The 17,974-nt window shown below is 41.0% G+C and overlaps 1 protein-coding gene across 1 annotated transcript in view; it reads left to right on the top strand.

Annotated features, from left to right (window-relative positions):
- The window catches only part of LOC120542454 (extracellular serine/threonine protein kinase FAM20C-like), a 177,587-nt gene that overhangs the window by 32,845 nt on the left and 126,768 nt on the right, over window positions 1-17,974 (top strand). Inside the window, exon 2 of the mRNA XM_039774947.1 lies at window positions 4,802-4,980. Coding sequence (XP_039630881.1) covers window positions 4,802-4,980 — 179 coding nt within the window. The remainder of the gene's footprint in view (window positions 1-4,801; window positions 4,981-17,974) is intronic.

The following is a 17,974-nucleotide window of genomic DNA, read 5'->3' as shown; positions in this document are numbered from 1 at the left end:
GAAAGCAAGTGACTAGAAATGAGTCTTTAATCTCGTTTTGAATTGCAGACGACTCCTTTACGTGACGAGGTAAAAAGTTCCACAGGCGGGGAGCAGCAGCAGCACAAGGCCTGTGTGTCCCCCTTAGTTTGACACTCGGTACGCGGGACAACAAGAGACAACTGACCAGAAGATCTAAGCACTCTAGATGGCTGGTGTAAAACACACAATTCAGATAAATAGACAGAGCAAGCCCATGTAAAGATTTAAAAACTAGCAACAAGATTTTAAACTCAATTTGAAAACTGACAGGCCGCCAGTGTAAAGAAGCTAAAATTGGAGAAACAGAATCAGACTTTCTTGCCCCAACCAGAAAGCGAGCGGCAGCATTCTGGATCAACTGTGACCTGCGTATCAGAGATTTGCTAATCCCAGAATACAGCGAGTTGCAGTAATCGAGGCGAGAAAAGATAAAAGTATGAGTAGCTCTCTCAAGATCCCTAAAAGATAAAAAAAGGCTTGATCTTACCTAAAAGACAAAGCTGGAAAAAGCAACTCTTGACTACAGAATTAACGTGTTTCTCAAAAGAGAGGTTACTGTCAAAAATAACACCAAGATTACGGATTTTAGGTTTGCAAAAGACAGAGAAAGAGCCGAGAAGCCCAAGACCAATTTGGGCTTTAGCTGATGGACCCATTATAAGCACCTCCATTTTGTTTTGATTCAGATCAAGAAAATTATTAGCCATCCAGGATCTTAGTTCAAAAAGACAGTTGTGGAGCTGATTTATTGCAGAGATGCAGATGGGGATATAAACCTGAGTATCATCAGCATAGCAGTGAAAAGAAATGTAAAATTTCCTAAAAATAGCTCCAATAGGGTGAAGGTATATAGAGAATAAAATAGCATTAGCGGCTAAGTGAGGTTCTCTTTCCTCGGTGGTTTCACTTTGACGACAGAGTCGCTTTCTTTGAGCTTCATGCTGTTGCCTCGCACTTCCGGACCGGACAGACAGACAGACATATGCACTTCCACACGTAGACGTTTATTTATAAGATTGGTGGTTTATACTGTGCTGTGTAGTGGGGAGCAAAGGAAAAACGCTTCCCCCACTGAAGAATAAACGTCTGTGTTTTGTTGAACTTGTGTCTTAGCCTGTCTGTGTCGGGGTTGAGGGACTGGTACGCCCCCAGGTGGACCCCAGTGTACATGCATAAAACATGATGTGTTTTTGCCAACGTCAAAAGAGAGTTTGCACCTGTGTCCGCTTCTCCTGCCGTCAATTGACTGCACACTTATTACAGTAAGGGCACCTGGTGAGAATGATGCTGATTTTGCTAACCCGTTAATGCATAAGTCATCTATGATGTCAAGATGAGACTGACAGACGTTGTGTCTTGAAGGCTTGAGTCAGGCCATGATTCATTTATCTTGAGGCAACCTACAGTTGCTTTGGCAGGTGTGATGGTGCTGTACGTGTTAAACGGCTTTAAATTGTTTTATATGGCCCGTACTATTCACTGTAACAGCAATCATGTCATTACATGCATCAGGTGATGGGCGCTATCCGCTCAGACGCTGCCACTTTACACCTTACCCAGACCCCAGAATGCAGAGGAGAGCCGCTATAATGCTGCACATGATCTTGCTCTCCCAGTTGCAGAGTCTGCCAGATACTTTTGAATTAAGGGGGCGGAGTCTCAGCACATCAGGTGGGAGGCTGCTGTCTCAGCCAGTCAAGTTCTGTTCTGCAGGTTTGTGATTGCATATGTATGAGCCTGATTAGCATGCTCCATATATGGTTGTTTCAGGGCGGCATTTGAGGCTCGTTCACGTATGCATGTTTCCATGGTGATTGTGATGTATAAAGGTAAATTGTGTAGACACGTGTGTGTGTGTGTGTGTGTGTGTGGTGTGTGTGTGCACACCAGGTTTTATAAATCTAATTTTTTTTTCTGGCCTACACATTTTCCGTTTTTTTTTTTGGCAGTGCACATATTTTCAGGTTTTATAAATGAAGCGCCTTGGACAGGATGCACTCACACACTGGGCCAAATTAAAGTGATAATGAATCTGGCAGCTTCTGATTATAAAGGACATGGCAAACAAAATAAAAAAAAAAAATACAAATTAAACAAATGTGTGAATCAAATACGCATGGCGAATACAGTAGGTGGTGCTATCCAGTGCTCCATTGTGCCATGTCAACATGTTCAAAATAAAAAATAAAAAAAAAACTTGCTGTTTCTAGAATTCTTTTCTCCTGACGATGCCTGGTGTTCAGAGTGTAATTTCTTAAAAGTGCCATAAAAGAATTTCCTCAAGTGGCGGCTTTTCCATACTAAATTATTTTTGCTTATAGTTTGGCTGGCGTTCTAGTTTATCCAAGGTGACTTACACCATTGCAGTTGCAATCGGTTACAGTTCCTTTTGCACAGGCAGGTGAAGTGACCTGCTCAGGATCACACAGTGTCAGTAACAGGATTTGCCTCAGGGTTTCAAGTCTAAAGCCTTAACCAGTATGCCACACCGGTGCGCCATCTTCATTCTGTAATTGTTTCTCAATGCTATACATTCCCAAATGTTTGAGGGGTAATGTCCATATGTTAACCCTTTCGGACCCTTATGGGAGAAATAATTTTGTGAGAATAGGGGGCTCTGCCTCCTGCTCGCTTCGCTTGCCAAACCCCGTGCGGGCGCTACACGCTAGCCACTTTGAGGCTCTGCCACTCAGGTATGGGGAAGCAAATGCACAATTTAAACAGATTGTTATTTTCATGGGAATTGTTACATATGCATAATCGAATCAACTATTTTACATTACAGCGAGTAATTAACCACAGTAAAAAATAGTAAAACGTAGAAAATGAAAGAAAATTATGTTTCATGTTGCGTTAGCGGTATTCGTTGCGTTATACAATTTCGTTCTGTTTGGCTTTGAAATGAACACGCAAATACTTTTTAAACTTACACCTTCACTGTAAAACTTCAGTAAAAACAATATTTGGAATTAACTTCTCATCAATAACACTTTGAATTTTGGTTCTGTGTGTGGAGTTACATCGTGACAACATAACATATATCTGCCCATGAGTGAATATCGTTTCTTTGTCTCTAATAAATAACTTTTTTGAATGTTTGTCTCTGTGATTTGTTAATTGTCATAGCAAAAGCTATTCTAACAGGAAACTGTGAATGTTTTAATACGAATGGCGTATCAAGATCTCCTTTGGTGTCTAATATTATCCCCTGAAGATGTACTACATTACCTTTCTTGTCGCCTGATAAAATTTTACATGTCATTGTTTGACCAATTTTCAATACAACTAATCTTGTCCCATTGCATAGCCCATCACTCAGACATAAATTACGCAATTACATTACGATACATTCTTCTTTTTGCAGTAATTCAGCCGGTGGAAAACCAGACGGTGTTAACAGTTGTTGATATTCTTCGTGTAAGTTGATGTTTCAGCAGAGTCTATCGATACACATTTAACCTATTTGCTGTGTAACCGATCGACAATTGTCGAGTTAATTTGTTTGACTTTATCGTTTCTCTGTGCTAGGATTGACTGTGTACTTGATGAAATTCTTCAATAAAATGTGGACATAACAAGTCTTCTTTAATTGGGAACTTAAAGTGAGGAAAACATTAAAATTTATAAGAGCTGAGAGAGCAGGAACTGTGTCTGACAAAAGCATTCACACCAATGAGTGGTGGGAGGACTGCGGGCGTGGTTGAATATGGTTGAGAGGAGGGCGGGACTTGACAAAAATCTCATGGCCAAAGTCTCATCTCGCGGGACTCTCTTCCAAAATGTCCCGTCTCGCCGTATGATTTTATTTCATATAATAGAGAGATGTACTTAGTGCTGCTTTCACTGGTTCAGAAATATTAAAATGCACCAGCAATGCGTACATTGACACAGTAGACCGTAACTACTAAGCAAAACAATGACAATAAACCATAGCAACCAATAACGACAAGGTGTCAGATTACATTTATATATCAGACATAAACATGAAACACGCATCAAACAGAACAAGTAACACGAGACAATTCAAGTGCATCGGGATTGAAGTCTGATTGGTAACACCGGTGCTAACATAACAAAGTCTTGTCACATGCATGTTAACAGTTTAATAGCCCTTAGGGGGAGCCCTATGGCCCGGCTTCGCATGCTGGCATATCGCTTGCTGTATTACCAGGGTGCCAATAATTTACTGCTGAAATGTATGGGGGATCTGAGATGGTGAAAGCGCACTCTTCAGGCAAGAAGTTATCCCTTTTGAATGAAATCTCACCTAATAATTGAAACCATATAAGGTCAATATTTTATTTCCCATTACTGTGAAGAGCTGTGACAGCACATAACTTCTTCCCTTTATTAGCCACAAACTCAATATTTGGCAAACCACCTGAATTCTTCAAGGACTAAATACAGATGAAACACTTTCTGATTCCCCATAATTGTGTAAAACCTTTAGTACCAGTCAGATGCAATAATCAATAATCCATTTTAAAACCCCTGTATATAGAGCAGGGTCATGGGGCAGCTGGAGCCAATTCCAGCAACCAGTGCGTGCAAGGCAGAAACAATCCCCAGACAGGACACCAATCCGTCAAAGAGAAAATTTTTTTGTGTGTACTCAGTTATCTACAGTAAATGCACAATAGCTTTTTTTTAGGTGGTCCTATAGCTAGTCACCACCTTTAGAACTTGACCTTGTTGCTAACTGGCAAAGAGTGACTTTGCAGTGATGATTGACGCAAGTGAGTTGAGACTTAACCGATGTTTTATATTTTACATTTTACAGGCCAAACGAAGGCACAGATGAAGAAGAATACACCCCGACCGGGGAGCCTTCGGCCGACTCCTACCCAAATTGGCTCAAATTCCACATTGGGATTAACCGATATGAACTCTACTCAAGAGACAGTATTGTCATCGAATCTCTGCTCAAGGACCTGGTGCTGCAAAAAATCGTCAGTGTAGGTAAGTAAGAAAAGCTAACCTCTGACTCCTGTGCCTGTGCTACATTTACAATTCAGGATGTGATGCGTTAATGAGACTGTGACCATGTACATTAGTGAATTTTTTCAGCCGCTTATTTGATAGGAATATCCATCAGTTTTAATTTTTCCAGGAACTGCAATTGCAGGATATATTATAAAGCAGGTAATCCTGTAATACTGTGATGGACTGGTGCCCTGTTCAGGGATTGTTCCTGCCTTGTGCCTTATGCTTGCTGGGATAGGCTACAGACCCCCTGCCCCCACACCCCCTCGCTACCCCCGTAACCTTGCTCAGGATTAAGCAGGTTTAGAAAATGATATTTTGTGGTATAATCCTGTAACACAAAGAATTATTAGGTAAGGCTAATTAGAAGGTATCTCAAATATATAAGAGGCCACAGGGAAATGTGGAGAATCGGGATACAACCTGCAAAGTCCAGGCATCAGACAATTATTATTAGCATTAGTAGTATTAGTATTATTACCATTAATATGTCTTCTTATAAGCCCAGTATTTATTACATTTACTGTATTTCCATATCTATTTTTTACAATTGGAGCCCAGTTTATGTGACCTGCACAGTCGCACACAGTGAATCAGAGGGGAGTAATGAACTGGCAGCCCTTTACTATAAAAGTTCAACGCCAAGGCCACTACAACACAATGAGCCGCGTGTTCTCTGGACTCGGCTGAAAGTTGTTTTGATCCCTGAACAACACTCTTACACCAGAAAAATAAAGAGAAAGGACTGCCAACCCTACTTGCCTGCTGACGTCACACTATTACAAAACATGCCACACACACTCTGTAAGCAACAAAAACAGTTAGTGCCATGTATTCAAATTAAAACCTAGGTGGCCGGCACAGCCGGGTCATCCTCAGTATTAGATTGTGAGAGAGAGTGAATCAAAAAGTCAAGGCAACTTTTACTTTAATACCGGTAACAGTGAGCAGATGGAACATAACAGTTGCAATAAGAAACAAGGACTCTGGAATACTCAAAGAGAGTTGGGGGATTTCTCCCGTATAATGTCTGACGGACAATATGAAAAAATGAGGTCAATAGAATCAAAAATATGAGACAATGGTTTATATAGCAGAAAGTGGTGGCAGGAAATACATGTGACAGGAAATGAGAAAATGGAATTGACACCATCAGTGACGGCCAGAAGTGACATCTTTATGCCGGTGCTGGAAGTGACGTCTTTATGGCGGTACCAGAAGTGACATCATTATGGTGGCAACGGAAGTGACATGATTATAATGGAGCCGGAAGTGATGTCATCGATGGATAGGATTATAGAATCGTGGCCATTTTGAGAACCCATTTTGAGTATGGTCAGTGAATTATTGTTTTTCTTCTTTGTTTCTGTAGATGGAGAGAGAGAGGCATTAGTACCCTTAATCAACCCCTTATTTCGCGAAATTTACCCTTAACAAGTTTCTATCTGTGTCCCTGTGTTCTTGGTGAACATCTAAGATGAATCTCGACATCGAATCTTTGGACGATTACAATACTTTCCCCACACTTCGTTTATGAGAAAGTCAGGGAGGTCTAAAACGTTGAGATTCATCAAAATCTCGACATCGAGTCCTTGGACGATTACAATAGTTTCCCTACACTTTGTATATGAGAAAGTCAGGGAGGTCTAAAACGTTGAGATTCATCAAAATCTCGACATCGAGTCCTTGGACGATTGCAATACTTTCCCTACACTTTGTATATGAGAGTCAGGGAGGTCTAAAACGTTGAGATTCATCAAAATCTCGACATCGAGTCTTTGAACGATTGCAATACTTTCCCTACACTCAGGGAGCCAGAGTCGTGATTAGGAAGACGAAGCTTGACCCGAGGAGTGGAGGAGAAAAGAATGATCGAAGGATGACTTACGGTATTGTGCGGTGTTAGTGCTTTGGACTGTGCTGGGCTTGTGGGAAACGGGGAAGGCGCTGATAGAAGTGCAGAAGGTTCATCAGGCACATCTATCTCACATCAAATTGGGTAAAGATAAAGAGGAAGCATTCTGTTTGCTTTAACTCTCCGTGAGGTGTGTGTAGAAGTTCTTTGCAGTCCACCTGTGGCAAACTGAATTGACTGGACATATTGTAGTTGAGAGTGAGGGTAGAGGGTCCCACAATTCACACTGCATGTCAAGACAAAAACTGAGCCACCAAGTCCAAGGAACTCCCTGTAGATCACTGGAATCAAATTGTGGTGAGGCACAAATCAGGGCAAGGTGATAAACCCATTTCTCAAGCCTTGAGTGTTCCCAGTAACCTCAATAATTGTGAAATGGAAGACTCTTCCTATAGTTAGCCATTTAGCCAAATTAAGTAAATTGGGCAAGAGGGACCTTAATTAAGGAAATCATTGGCCACTCTAACAGAGCTTCAGAAGTCCTCTATTGGGATGGGACATCCTGTTGGAATTTTGGTCATCTCAGCAGTAGTCCATTAAACAGGCCTTTATAGTGACGTGGCCAGATGGAAGCCACGCTTGAGTACAAGTCAAATGATAGTTTAAAGGACTCTGAGAGCACGAAACTGTTTGGTCAGAACTCCAAGCACTATGGTTAGTGAATTATTACAACATTAGAACAATCTGGACACGAAAAGGCCATTCAGCCCCACAAAGCTTGTCAGTCCTATCCACTTAATTCAAATAACATCAAATTGAGCTTTGAGGGTCCCCAAACTCTTACTGTCTACCACACTTCTTGGTCGCTTATTCCAAGTGTCTATCATTCTTTGTGTAAAGAAAAACTTCCTAATGTTTCTGTGAAATTTCCCCTTAACAAGTTTTCCAACTGTGTCCCCATGTTCTTGATGAACTCATTTTAAAGTCAGAGTCTCCACACACTGCACATAATTTTAAACACTTCAATCACTTCTCCTCTTAAACTGAAAAGGCTCAGCTCTTTTAATCTTTCTTCATAATTCATGCCCTGTAGCCCTGGAATGAGCCTGGTCGCTCTTCTCTCACTTCCAGATTGGGTCAACATACTCCGCTGAATTTCAGCAGGTCTCACTCCCTCTGCTCAAAGAAATCTCACTACGGTGCCTTGCTCAACACTGGCGTAATCCCGCAGCGGAGCGTCTGTTTTAATTTGAACTTGGCTTCAACTTGACTAACGGCAGAGCACTGCGCTGTCTGTGCTCGATCAACCCCTAAGCCATTGCGAATGTGTGGTATTGCGTCAGCTTCTATCCATTGCAGTTACCACATAATTATTAAGTGGTCTTTACTTTTTAATGTACTCCCACAATTAGGGCATTTTAAAATGAGTGTCACAAATTGGATTTTTCACCTCCAGTAAACTAATACCTTAGTGAGATGACTGTATTGTCCCTGTGTTTCATTGTACACTTATTTTGTACAGATAATTTCAAGCCAGCTGTAGTTCTGATGTGAGAGCAAGTGAGTCCCAACTACTGTATAATGTGCAAAGTACAATAAAAAAAATTCAGGCTTGACACCTTTTTCTTTTTCTGAACACAAATCCAAGTTCAAATTTCTTGTGAAGTGTACATAGTGTGTTGAAATTCTTACCAGCATGTCTCCCACATACTAGTGGCAGTATTGCGGTACCAACAACATACATTTAATACAACATCATCATACATAATTAGACAATGTACACTTGAAAACAATCATGTACAATAATTGTCAGTCCAGGGTAGCCTAATGACATAAGGATGACAACTGCTCCTGAATCTAGTGCCACAGACACTCACATGTCTGTCTTATTTACCAGAATTGAAAAAGTACAAATTATACTTCATTTTTACTTTCTTGTATACAAAGTGTAGGGAAAGTATTGTGATCATCCAAAGATTTGATGTCGAGATTTTAATGAATCTCAACGTTTTAGACCTCCCTGACTTTCTCATATATGAAGTGTGGAGAAAGTATTGTAATCATCCAAAGATTCGATATCGAGATTCATCTTAGACCTCCCTGACTTTCTTGTATACAAAGTGCAGGGAAAGTATTGTGATCTTCCAAAGATTTGATGTCGAGATTTTAATGAATCTCAACGTTTTAGACCTCCCTGACTTTCTCATATATGAAGTGTGGAGAAAGTATTGTAATCATCCAAAGATTCGATATCGAGATTCATCTTAGACCTCCCTGACTTTCCTGTATACGAAGTGTGGGGAAAGTATTGTAATCGTCCAAAGATTCGATATCAAAATTCATCTTAGACCTCCCTGACTTTCTTGTATATGAAGTGTAGGGAAAGAATTGTGATCGTCCAAAGATTTGATGCAGAGATTTTGATGAATCTCGACGTTTTAGACCTTCCTGAGTCTGAAAATACCATTTTTGTAATTATGTCTGTGTTTGTCTGTGTGTAAACATGATAACTTGAGTATGCTTTCACTTAGATCAACCAAATTTTGCATGCAAGTATTAGGTAGAAAACGTAGATTTTGATCAACTTTTGGGCTCTTTCCGCTAACCGGAAGTGCTACTTTACCTTTTATTATTCTTGTTGTTAGTTTTGTGGGGTCATTCCAATCTCTATCTATTTTTTACATTCTCCTCCATGTTGAAGAGAGTGCTTGCTGTTGTGAGGTATATGGAGCACAAGCTGCGTAACATGTGATATCATGGCAGCTCTCCAGTATACGTCGAGTGCACAGATAAAAAAGAATCCAAGCCTTGTTGAAAAATCAAGGAAAGCCTTTGCAAGCGGCTTTAGTACTTTAGCAGTTTATTGTCGGTTTGAAATCTGATTACAGCTTTGGTTTTGCTTTATGACTTTTGAGTTTGGCGATCTCCCTCAAACTTAGGTGATCTGTCTCTGTCTCTAATGTATCTGATCTTGGCAACAGCTGTCAATTCCTCTGCAGCGCCCCAAACATCGCTGCCACTTGAATGATTAAAATGAGTCTGTCTAGACTTTTTATGGATAGCTCCCGATGGTCGTGACAGGAGGGGGAAAAAAGTGACTCACTGCATCCTCAGCAACATTTGTCTCTTTCTAAGACAGCTTGTCTTATGTATGTCCTGAACAACTGAACTATGAGCTGTGCGCTGGGCATATTCACCATCCTCTGTATGCTTTGTGCCAGTAAGAATGGATTCCACTGTGTACCTGTAGTAGTTGGTGAGTACAGATGAAGAGTTCTGGGCTTTCCTCAGTCATCTGAGCCTTCTTTATGATAACCAAAGATATCTGTCATGCTTCCTATGGCTGCACGGGGTGGCGGCAGCTTAAGGTAAGATGAAATCAGAAGATATATATTGCAACTGTAATAATACAATAATAATATACAGTAGATAGATAGATAGATACTTTATTAATCCCAAGGGGAAATTCACATAATCCAGCAGCAGTATACTGATACAAAGAAACAATATTCAATTAAATAGTAATAAAAATGAAAAGAATTAAAATAAATTAATGTTCGCATTTACTCCCCTGGGTGGAATTGAAGAGTCGAAATAGTCGAAAAAGTACTATATTTTGTATAATAGTTTTGTATATGATATTGTATTGTATTGTATTATAATTGTAATAACAAGTCATGGCCATAACCAGGAGGGCTGAAATGATAAAAAATTCAAACGTGAACATCAATTGGCTTTTGCACTCCAGAAGTCAAGTTACCCGAACTCTTCTATAAAATTTCAGTGAGACGTTCAGCAAAATGACACCTTTTATTGGCTAACTGAATAGATTACAACATGCAAGCTTTTTGAGGCAACTCAGGCCCCTTCTTCAGGCAGGTTGTAATCATTTATTAAGGTGGTGACATCTTTGCCTGAAGAAGGGGCCTTAGTTGCTTCAGAAAGCTTGCATATTGTAATCTTTCTAGTTAGCCAATAAAAGGTGCCATTTTGCTTAACTTCTCACTACATCCATAATGACTAACACGGTACAACACCCTATCACTATATCATTTCAGTAATTATTTATCACTCTGATCTTTCAGATCATACAATAGGTCATTATGATAGCAATTGACAAGAAAAATTCATCATTGATTGCATAATTACGCTATTTGAGGGCTCCTCTAGTGGGCCTCATTCTCTCATACGACTTGACTCAAAAACTAATCAGCACATCGTCATTTCCTAACAGGCTTAAGTTTCGAGTTTTGTTTTTTTTTCGTCCATCAGTTTCAGCTCTTTAGCCCTGTGATGGGCTTATGGAGTGGCTCCTGTCCTGTCCTGTGTCCATTGGTCCTGAGATCCGGAATTGGATTAAAAAATGTTATGTTACAACTAATTCTGTAACCTGAAGATCACTCCAGGTGGTTCTGTACGATAGCTCAACCTGCGCTCTCTCCAAAGGTAATGGAAAAAGACCATTTCCCCCCTCAGGGATTGATAAAGTATATCCAATCCGAAAAAAATTCGGACAAGAGCATCAGTAGGGTTTGTTGCCCCAGCAACCGAGTTACCCGAAACTTTTCTCTAACATTTCAGTAATTATTTACCAATCTGATCTTTCTGATTATAAAATAGGTCCTTACGATAGCAATTGATGAGAATAATTCCTCATTAATTGCAGAATTACGGTATTTGAGGGTTCCTCTAGAGGGCCTCATTCTCTCGCACAACTCGACTCAAAAACTAATCAGCACCTCGTCATTTCCTAACAGGCTTAAGTTTCAAGTTTGGTGTTTTTCCGTCCATTCATTTTATCTCTGGACTGTCCTCACGAAACTGTGACACACACACACAGACACACAACAGTGGTGAAGCTAGGGGCGGGCGGAGGGGGCAGTCCACCCTGGGCGGCACAGTTTTTGGGGGCGGCATTATTGGCCAAAAGGCTCAGTACAATTCTTGTGTAAGCAGCAGGGTTTCGGAAAAATGTCACTCTTGAATTAAAAAAGTAAAATTCTCTGATTTTTATCCAGAAATAATTTTCAGACTGTCCTTCTGCGACGGTATCAGACACAACAGTTGAAATTTATGAGGCAATAACAAAAATAAACATTACACCGATAATAATTTCTGGGAAGATAAGCAACTAATTTACAATTTATAATTTTGTTTCGTGATCAATCCAAATGCGTTCTTGCTCTGGTTTTCTCACTGTAATTATATTAAACTAATAATCAGAACACGGCTTATCAGTGCATCTATACTATATTCTTGTCCCGTTGATGCTTATAAATAATTATATGTGAAAAATTATTGCCGTTTCTCTATATATGAATAAATGTATACAAAATATATCTTAATTTTTCTGTATACGTCATTTTAATTTACAGTTTTAACAGGTTAACATATTCCGATATGTTGGAGGGCGGCAAATTGAAGCACCGTCCCGCCCTGAGCGGCATGAACTCTAGCTACGATACGACATATCGATGTTTTCGGTATCAGGGGACCCTAAAATGTCGAGATCCGTCAAATTAATTTTTTTGAGGAATCTAAAGTTTTCGCTCTTCCCCCATAGATGATGGGTTTTGGGGTTGCGAAGCAATAAAAGCTGTGACATGAGAGCAAGCTGTAGACCGAGAACCATAGCCAACAGAGCCAGTAACCAGAATATTTCACATAACATAAGCCAAATGGAATACATAAATCGAAAGAATCAAAACAATTTGTAGCCAGAGGTCTCTTAACAATAATAACGTGAGGGGTTTCTTTGGGTTTTGATTGTTCCACAAATTTTAACAATTACGGTAAAGAAGTGTGTAATGCTGGCCCTTATACCGTTAAAGATGTCACAGTCAAACACTCACAATCACTCTGCATGGCCACCCTGCATCACAAACGGTGGCACCCATTATACCAACACAATGGCATTTTGGGAAGACGTATTTCAAAATAATGTCTTCAAAAATGTTCTAAATAGAAAAAAAAAAGAATCGAGCCATGTCATTCCTTGACCTCTAAAGCTTTCCGAATGTTATCTCCACTATTTTTAGATGCCAAGGAGAAGACTAAAAAAATACAAATCCAAGTGAAGATCGTGGCAGCGGCTATAGAATCACTTTGACCTTCAATGTGGGCAGAGGTTTCTTGTTAAGTTCCTCCCACTGACTCGCTCTGTGCTCTTGAGAAAGACAATTTAGACAATTTGGAAATTATGCGGTAACCACAACGGAATAGAGGCTGACACAACAGAACCTGTTTGTGATGGTTTATGGGTAGCGTGAATACGCACAGCACAGCCATCTGATGTTAGTGTAGTTGAAGCCAAGGTCAAGTGACCATGGAGGCTCCGCTGCAGGATTGTACCGGTAATAAACAACATTGTGAGATTTCTTTAGGCAGTGAGAGTGAAATATGCTGACGTTCACCAAAGGATGTTGGCACTTTGTGCAGATCAGTAAGCTGTTTGGGTACCCAAAGTTTACGGCTCCTCAAGTCACAATGTGCTTTGGCTTGTGCAGATCTATAGCTGATATCAAAATGGGCAGCAACAGTGGACAACGTCACCCATCGGCCTTCTCTTATGAAGGCATCCGCCATGTGGATCTGGGCTTGTGTGTGCGCTATTGATGCTCAGCCAGATTGAGTTTCGTCGGTTGCGCTTGTTCTTCCCAATTTTAAGCCTTTTCACCCATTCATAAACGTTTTATTGAGTCCTGCTGTTTTCTGTTCCCTGTTGAGCCAAAAATCCTTTGGTGAATTTCAGCAGGTTTCACTCCATCTGCCAAAAGGAATCTCACAACAGCACGTTGTTCATTAATGGTACAATCCTGCAGCAGAACCTCCATGTTCATTTGACGTTGCCTTCAAACTACACTAAGGGTAGAGAGCCGCACTGTTCAAACTACCCAAAAGCCACTGCGAATGTGTTATACTGCGTCAGCTGCTGTCCGTTGCGGTGACAGCGTAATTTTCAAAATGTCTTTATTTTTGGATTTAGCCTCCTATGTGCACTGTGAAAATGTGGGGGAGGAAACCATTGAACCTGAGGCAGTGTCACCACCTAGTTGTTAAGAAGCTGAAGTGGAAATTCCAAAATCAAATCCCTTTATTGACTTCCTATACTGCGTCCTTAAGATTTTTCAATTGCTTTCAATGACACTTCTTTTTTTTTTTGTGATCAGATGTTATATGGGTAAGAGACGGTGACACTGACCAGAAAGCAGGAGACAGAGCTGGAGGTGGCAGAGTTAAAGATGCTAAGATTTGCACTGGGTGCAACGAGGGTGGATAAGATTAGGAAACGAGTACATTACAGGGTCAGCTCAAGTTGGATGGTTGGTAGACAAAGTCAGAGAGGAGAGATTGCGTTGGTTTGGACATGTGCAGAGGAGAAATGCTGGGTACATTGGGAGAAGGATGCTAAGGATAGAGCTGCTAGGGAAGAGGAAAAGAGAAAGGCCTAATTGAAGGTTTATAGATGTGGCGAGAGAGGACATGCAGGTGATGGGGGTAACACAACAAGATGACAAGGACAGGAAGAGATGGAACAAGATGATCCACTGTGGCGACCCCTAATGGGAGCAGCTGAAAGAAGATGTGCCATCAGTATAAACAATTTGTATTGTTCTCCGTATATTGATATGGCAAAATTTTACACCGGATGCCCTTCCTGACGTAACTCTCCCCATTTATATTGGGATCGGCACAAAGAAACACACTGGTTTGTGCATCCCCTGTGCCTGTGGACCTGGAGGAAGCATATGATAGGGGGCCTCGAGAAGAGTTGTGGTGTTGTATGAGGAAGTTGGGAGTGGCAGAGAAGTATGTAAGAGTTGTACAGGATATATATGAGTGAAGTGTGACCGTGGTGAGGTCTGCGGTAGGAGTGACGGAGGTGGGATCACATCAGGGATCGGCTCTGAGCTCTTTCTTATTTGCAATGGTGATGGACAGGTTGACAGAAGAGATTAGACAGGAGTCCCCGTGGACTGTGATGTTTGCTGATGACATTGTGGTCTGTAGCGAGAGTAGGGAGCAGGTTGAGGAGACCCTGCCTAGAGGGGAGAGGAATGAAGGTCAGTAGGACCACCACGACAGAATACATGTGTGTGACTGAGAGTGAGGTCAGAGGAATGGTGAGGATGTGATGAGTAGAGTTGGTGAAGGTGGATGAGTAGAAATGTTTGGGATCAACAGTACAGAGTAATGGGGATTGTGGAAGAGAAGTGAAGAAGAGAGTGCAGGCAGGGTGGATTTGATAGAAAAGACTGTCAGGAGTGATTTGTGACAGACGGGTATCAGCAGGAGTGAAAGGGAAGGTCTACAGGGCGGTAGTGAGACCAGCTGTTTTATATGGGGTGGCCCACGAAAAAGTGGCCTGCCTCCACCGAGACGACTGCATTACGTGGTGAAGAGAAAAATAATCAGATTTGGTACTCACATTTACAGAAGATGCTGAAAGTGATCCCCTTGTGCGTCAATACGTCTCTGTGGCCGTTTTCGGTGGCAGACAAGACAGGAGTCATCTTGGTGGAGGCGGGCCACATTTTCGTAAGCCACTCTGTATGAGACGGTGGCACAGACCAAATAAAGGAGACAGAGCTGGAGGTGGCAGAGTTAAAGATGTTAAGATTTGCATTGGGGGTGATGAGAGTGGACAGGATTAGAAATGAGGACTTTAGAGGGTCAGAGAGGCGAAATTGCGTTGGTTTGGACATGTGCAGAGGAGAGACGCTGGGTATATTGGAAGAAGGATGCTAAGGATAGAGCTGCCGGGTAAGAGGAGGAGAGGAAGGCCTAAGAGGAGGTTTATGGATGTGGTGAGAGAGGACATGCAGGTGATGGGTGTGACAGAACAAGATGACAAGGACAGGAAGAGATGGAACAAGATGATCCGCAGTGGTGACCCCTAACGGGAGCAGCCGAAAACAGAAAAAGAAGAAGTGTAAGTAACAATCAGAAATCATCGATAAAAAAATTGCAACGACAAACCCCCCTTCCACAGCACCCACCCTCCCTGAGTTTCTTAAACGGGGTCCTTACAGGATTAAAATTTACTGATGCCTGTGTAGGCTTGTATAACAATTCTGAAAAGGAAATATATGTAAACATTCATTTCCACATGGACTTCGCGTCACCCCTGAAATAATATTTGAACTGTCTACCTTAGTGGATGGTGATAAGCGAGTCTTCTTCTTCTTCTTTCGGCTGCTCCTGTTAGGGGTCGCCACATTGGGTCATCTTTTTCCATATCTTTCTGTCCTCATCATCTTGTTCTGTCACACCCACCACCATCATGTCCTCTCTCACCACATCCATAAACCTCCTCTTAGGCCTTCCTCTTCTCCTCTATCCTTAGCATCCTTCTCCCAATATACCCAGCATCTCTCCTCTGCACATGTCCAAACCAATGTAATCTCGCCTCTCTGACTTTGTCTCCCAATTTTTTAATTACCAAGGCCTCAATTTATTTAATTCCTCAGTTGTACCCGATGCCGGCCAAGACCTGCTAACAAAGAGAGGAGCTCTGACATTTTCAGCCACGGCCATAAGTAAGCATTTCTCAGGACAGTCTTAACAAGCTTTATAAAAGATTTACGTTTATCCACTGGAGCCTCTTAGCAGGTCTGGCAGCGCGTGTGTAACTGACAGCTGGAGGGTCCGGTACCTCTTAGATAGCACTGCTGTAGACCCTCCATTGCCTCCAATGCACAGCTTTAACAGAGCAGTCCTAAATTCCATATGTTGAAACTTAACACTTATGTGATTCAACTTGTTCTTTGTTGTCTAAGTTGTACGTGCTAGGAGTATATCAAAAGGGTCGGCATATTGATTCCGTTTCTGTTGTTTAAGGCGTTCTTGGTATTTGTATGCAAAAATGAAATGTTCAGATTATTTAAAAATATTCCCCCATGGGACACTTTATTTAGTACTCAGAATTATTCAAGATCAGGAGCAATTATGCCTTCTAATTCCAAGACGGAGATGAGTACCTGAATAGCATTGATTCAAGGTCGGAAGGCAAGTGGATCCATTCCAGCTTTGCTGCTCCCACAGGGCATGTTATTAAAATTCTCCTCCTACTGCATTTACTACACCAGGTGAAAGCACTGGATGTTTTCTTTGTTTTTGACTGCCAGCAAGACATTATTTTTAACCTGTAAATCACAGTGTTTGTTAAAGACAGCACCTCTGACAATTAGGAGAGGTGTGCTTGTGTTCTAAAAGTCACCCCTCAGGCACAACTCTCAGTATCTGTGTGTGTCTTGTCATCCTAAATAGTTGTTGAGACAGAGACCCGTTTTTTTAACTTGTTTAATTATACTGTTGCTTTCCATTCTCTTTTTAATAAATAAAAAAATAAATGTATTTTGTTCACTTTTTAACTCAAATGCAACTTTACACTTCCTCCATCCCTTTGTTTAATTCAGATTTAATAAATAGGTTAAGATTTCATTCCCCTAAATGTTTAATATCAGCATTTATAAAGTTAACCAGTTAGGCAGTGTGGTGTAGCAGTTAAACCCCGAGGGTGTGGGTTCTGGTCCTTCTACTGACACCGTGTGACCGTCAGCAAGTCACACCACCTACCTGTGCTCAAACTGGAATCACAAAAGACATGGAACGGATTGCATCTGACATGCTGTAAGTCGCCTTGGATAAAGGCGTCAGTCAGTCCATTAAAGAGTTAAAAGAGAATAGTCCACTCAGTATTTCCATTTTAGATTTTACCTTAGTAACACCACCACAAAAAAACATTCAACAAAAGAATTCACTTTACAATGCAATCAATGGAACTATAATTATAACAGCATAATTCACTTTATTTGCCATATAAAGTTTCTTGCATTAGGAGTTTCTCATTTTTCATATAACTCAACTTACTGACCAAGGACACACAGAGAGGCTTGGGGTTAAAGCACAGGGTCAGCTATTAGATTTGAACCAGCAACCTCCCAGGTACCAGCGTAGAGCCTTTAGCCTGAAAGGTACCTGCATAGAAATGCAGAATCAAGGAAATAAGATGAATAAAATATAAAGAGTGAAATGAACTTTTTCCACATTTTGTTATGTTACAGCCTTATTCCAAAATGGATTAAATTCATTTTTTCCTCAGAATTCTACACA

The sequence above is a fragment of the Polypterus senegalus genome, chromosome 13 (genome assembly GCF_016835505.1).
Source record: "Polypterus senegalus isolate Bchr_013 chromosome 13, ASM1683550v1, whole genome shotgun sequence".
Lineage (NCBI taxonomy): Eukaryota > Metazoa > Chordata > Cladistia > Polypteriformes > Polypteridae > Polypterus > Polypterus senegalus.
This window is presented reverse-complemented; position numbering and strand designations above follow the sequence as displayed.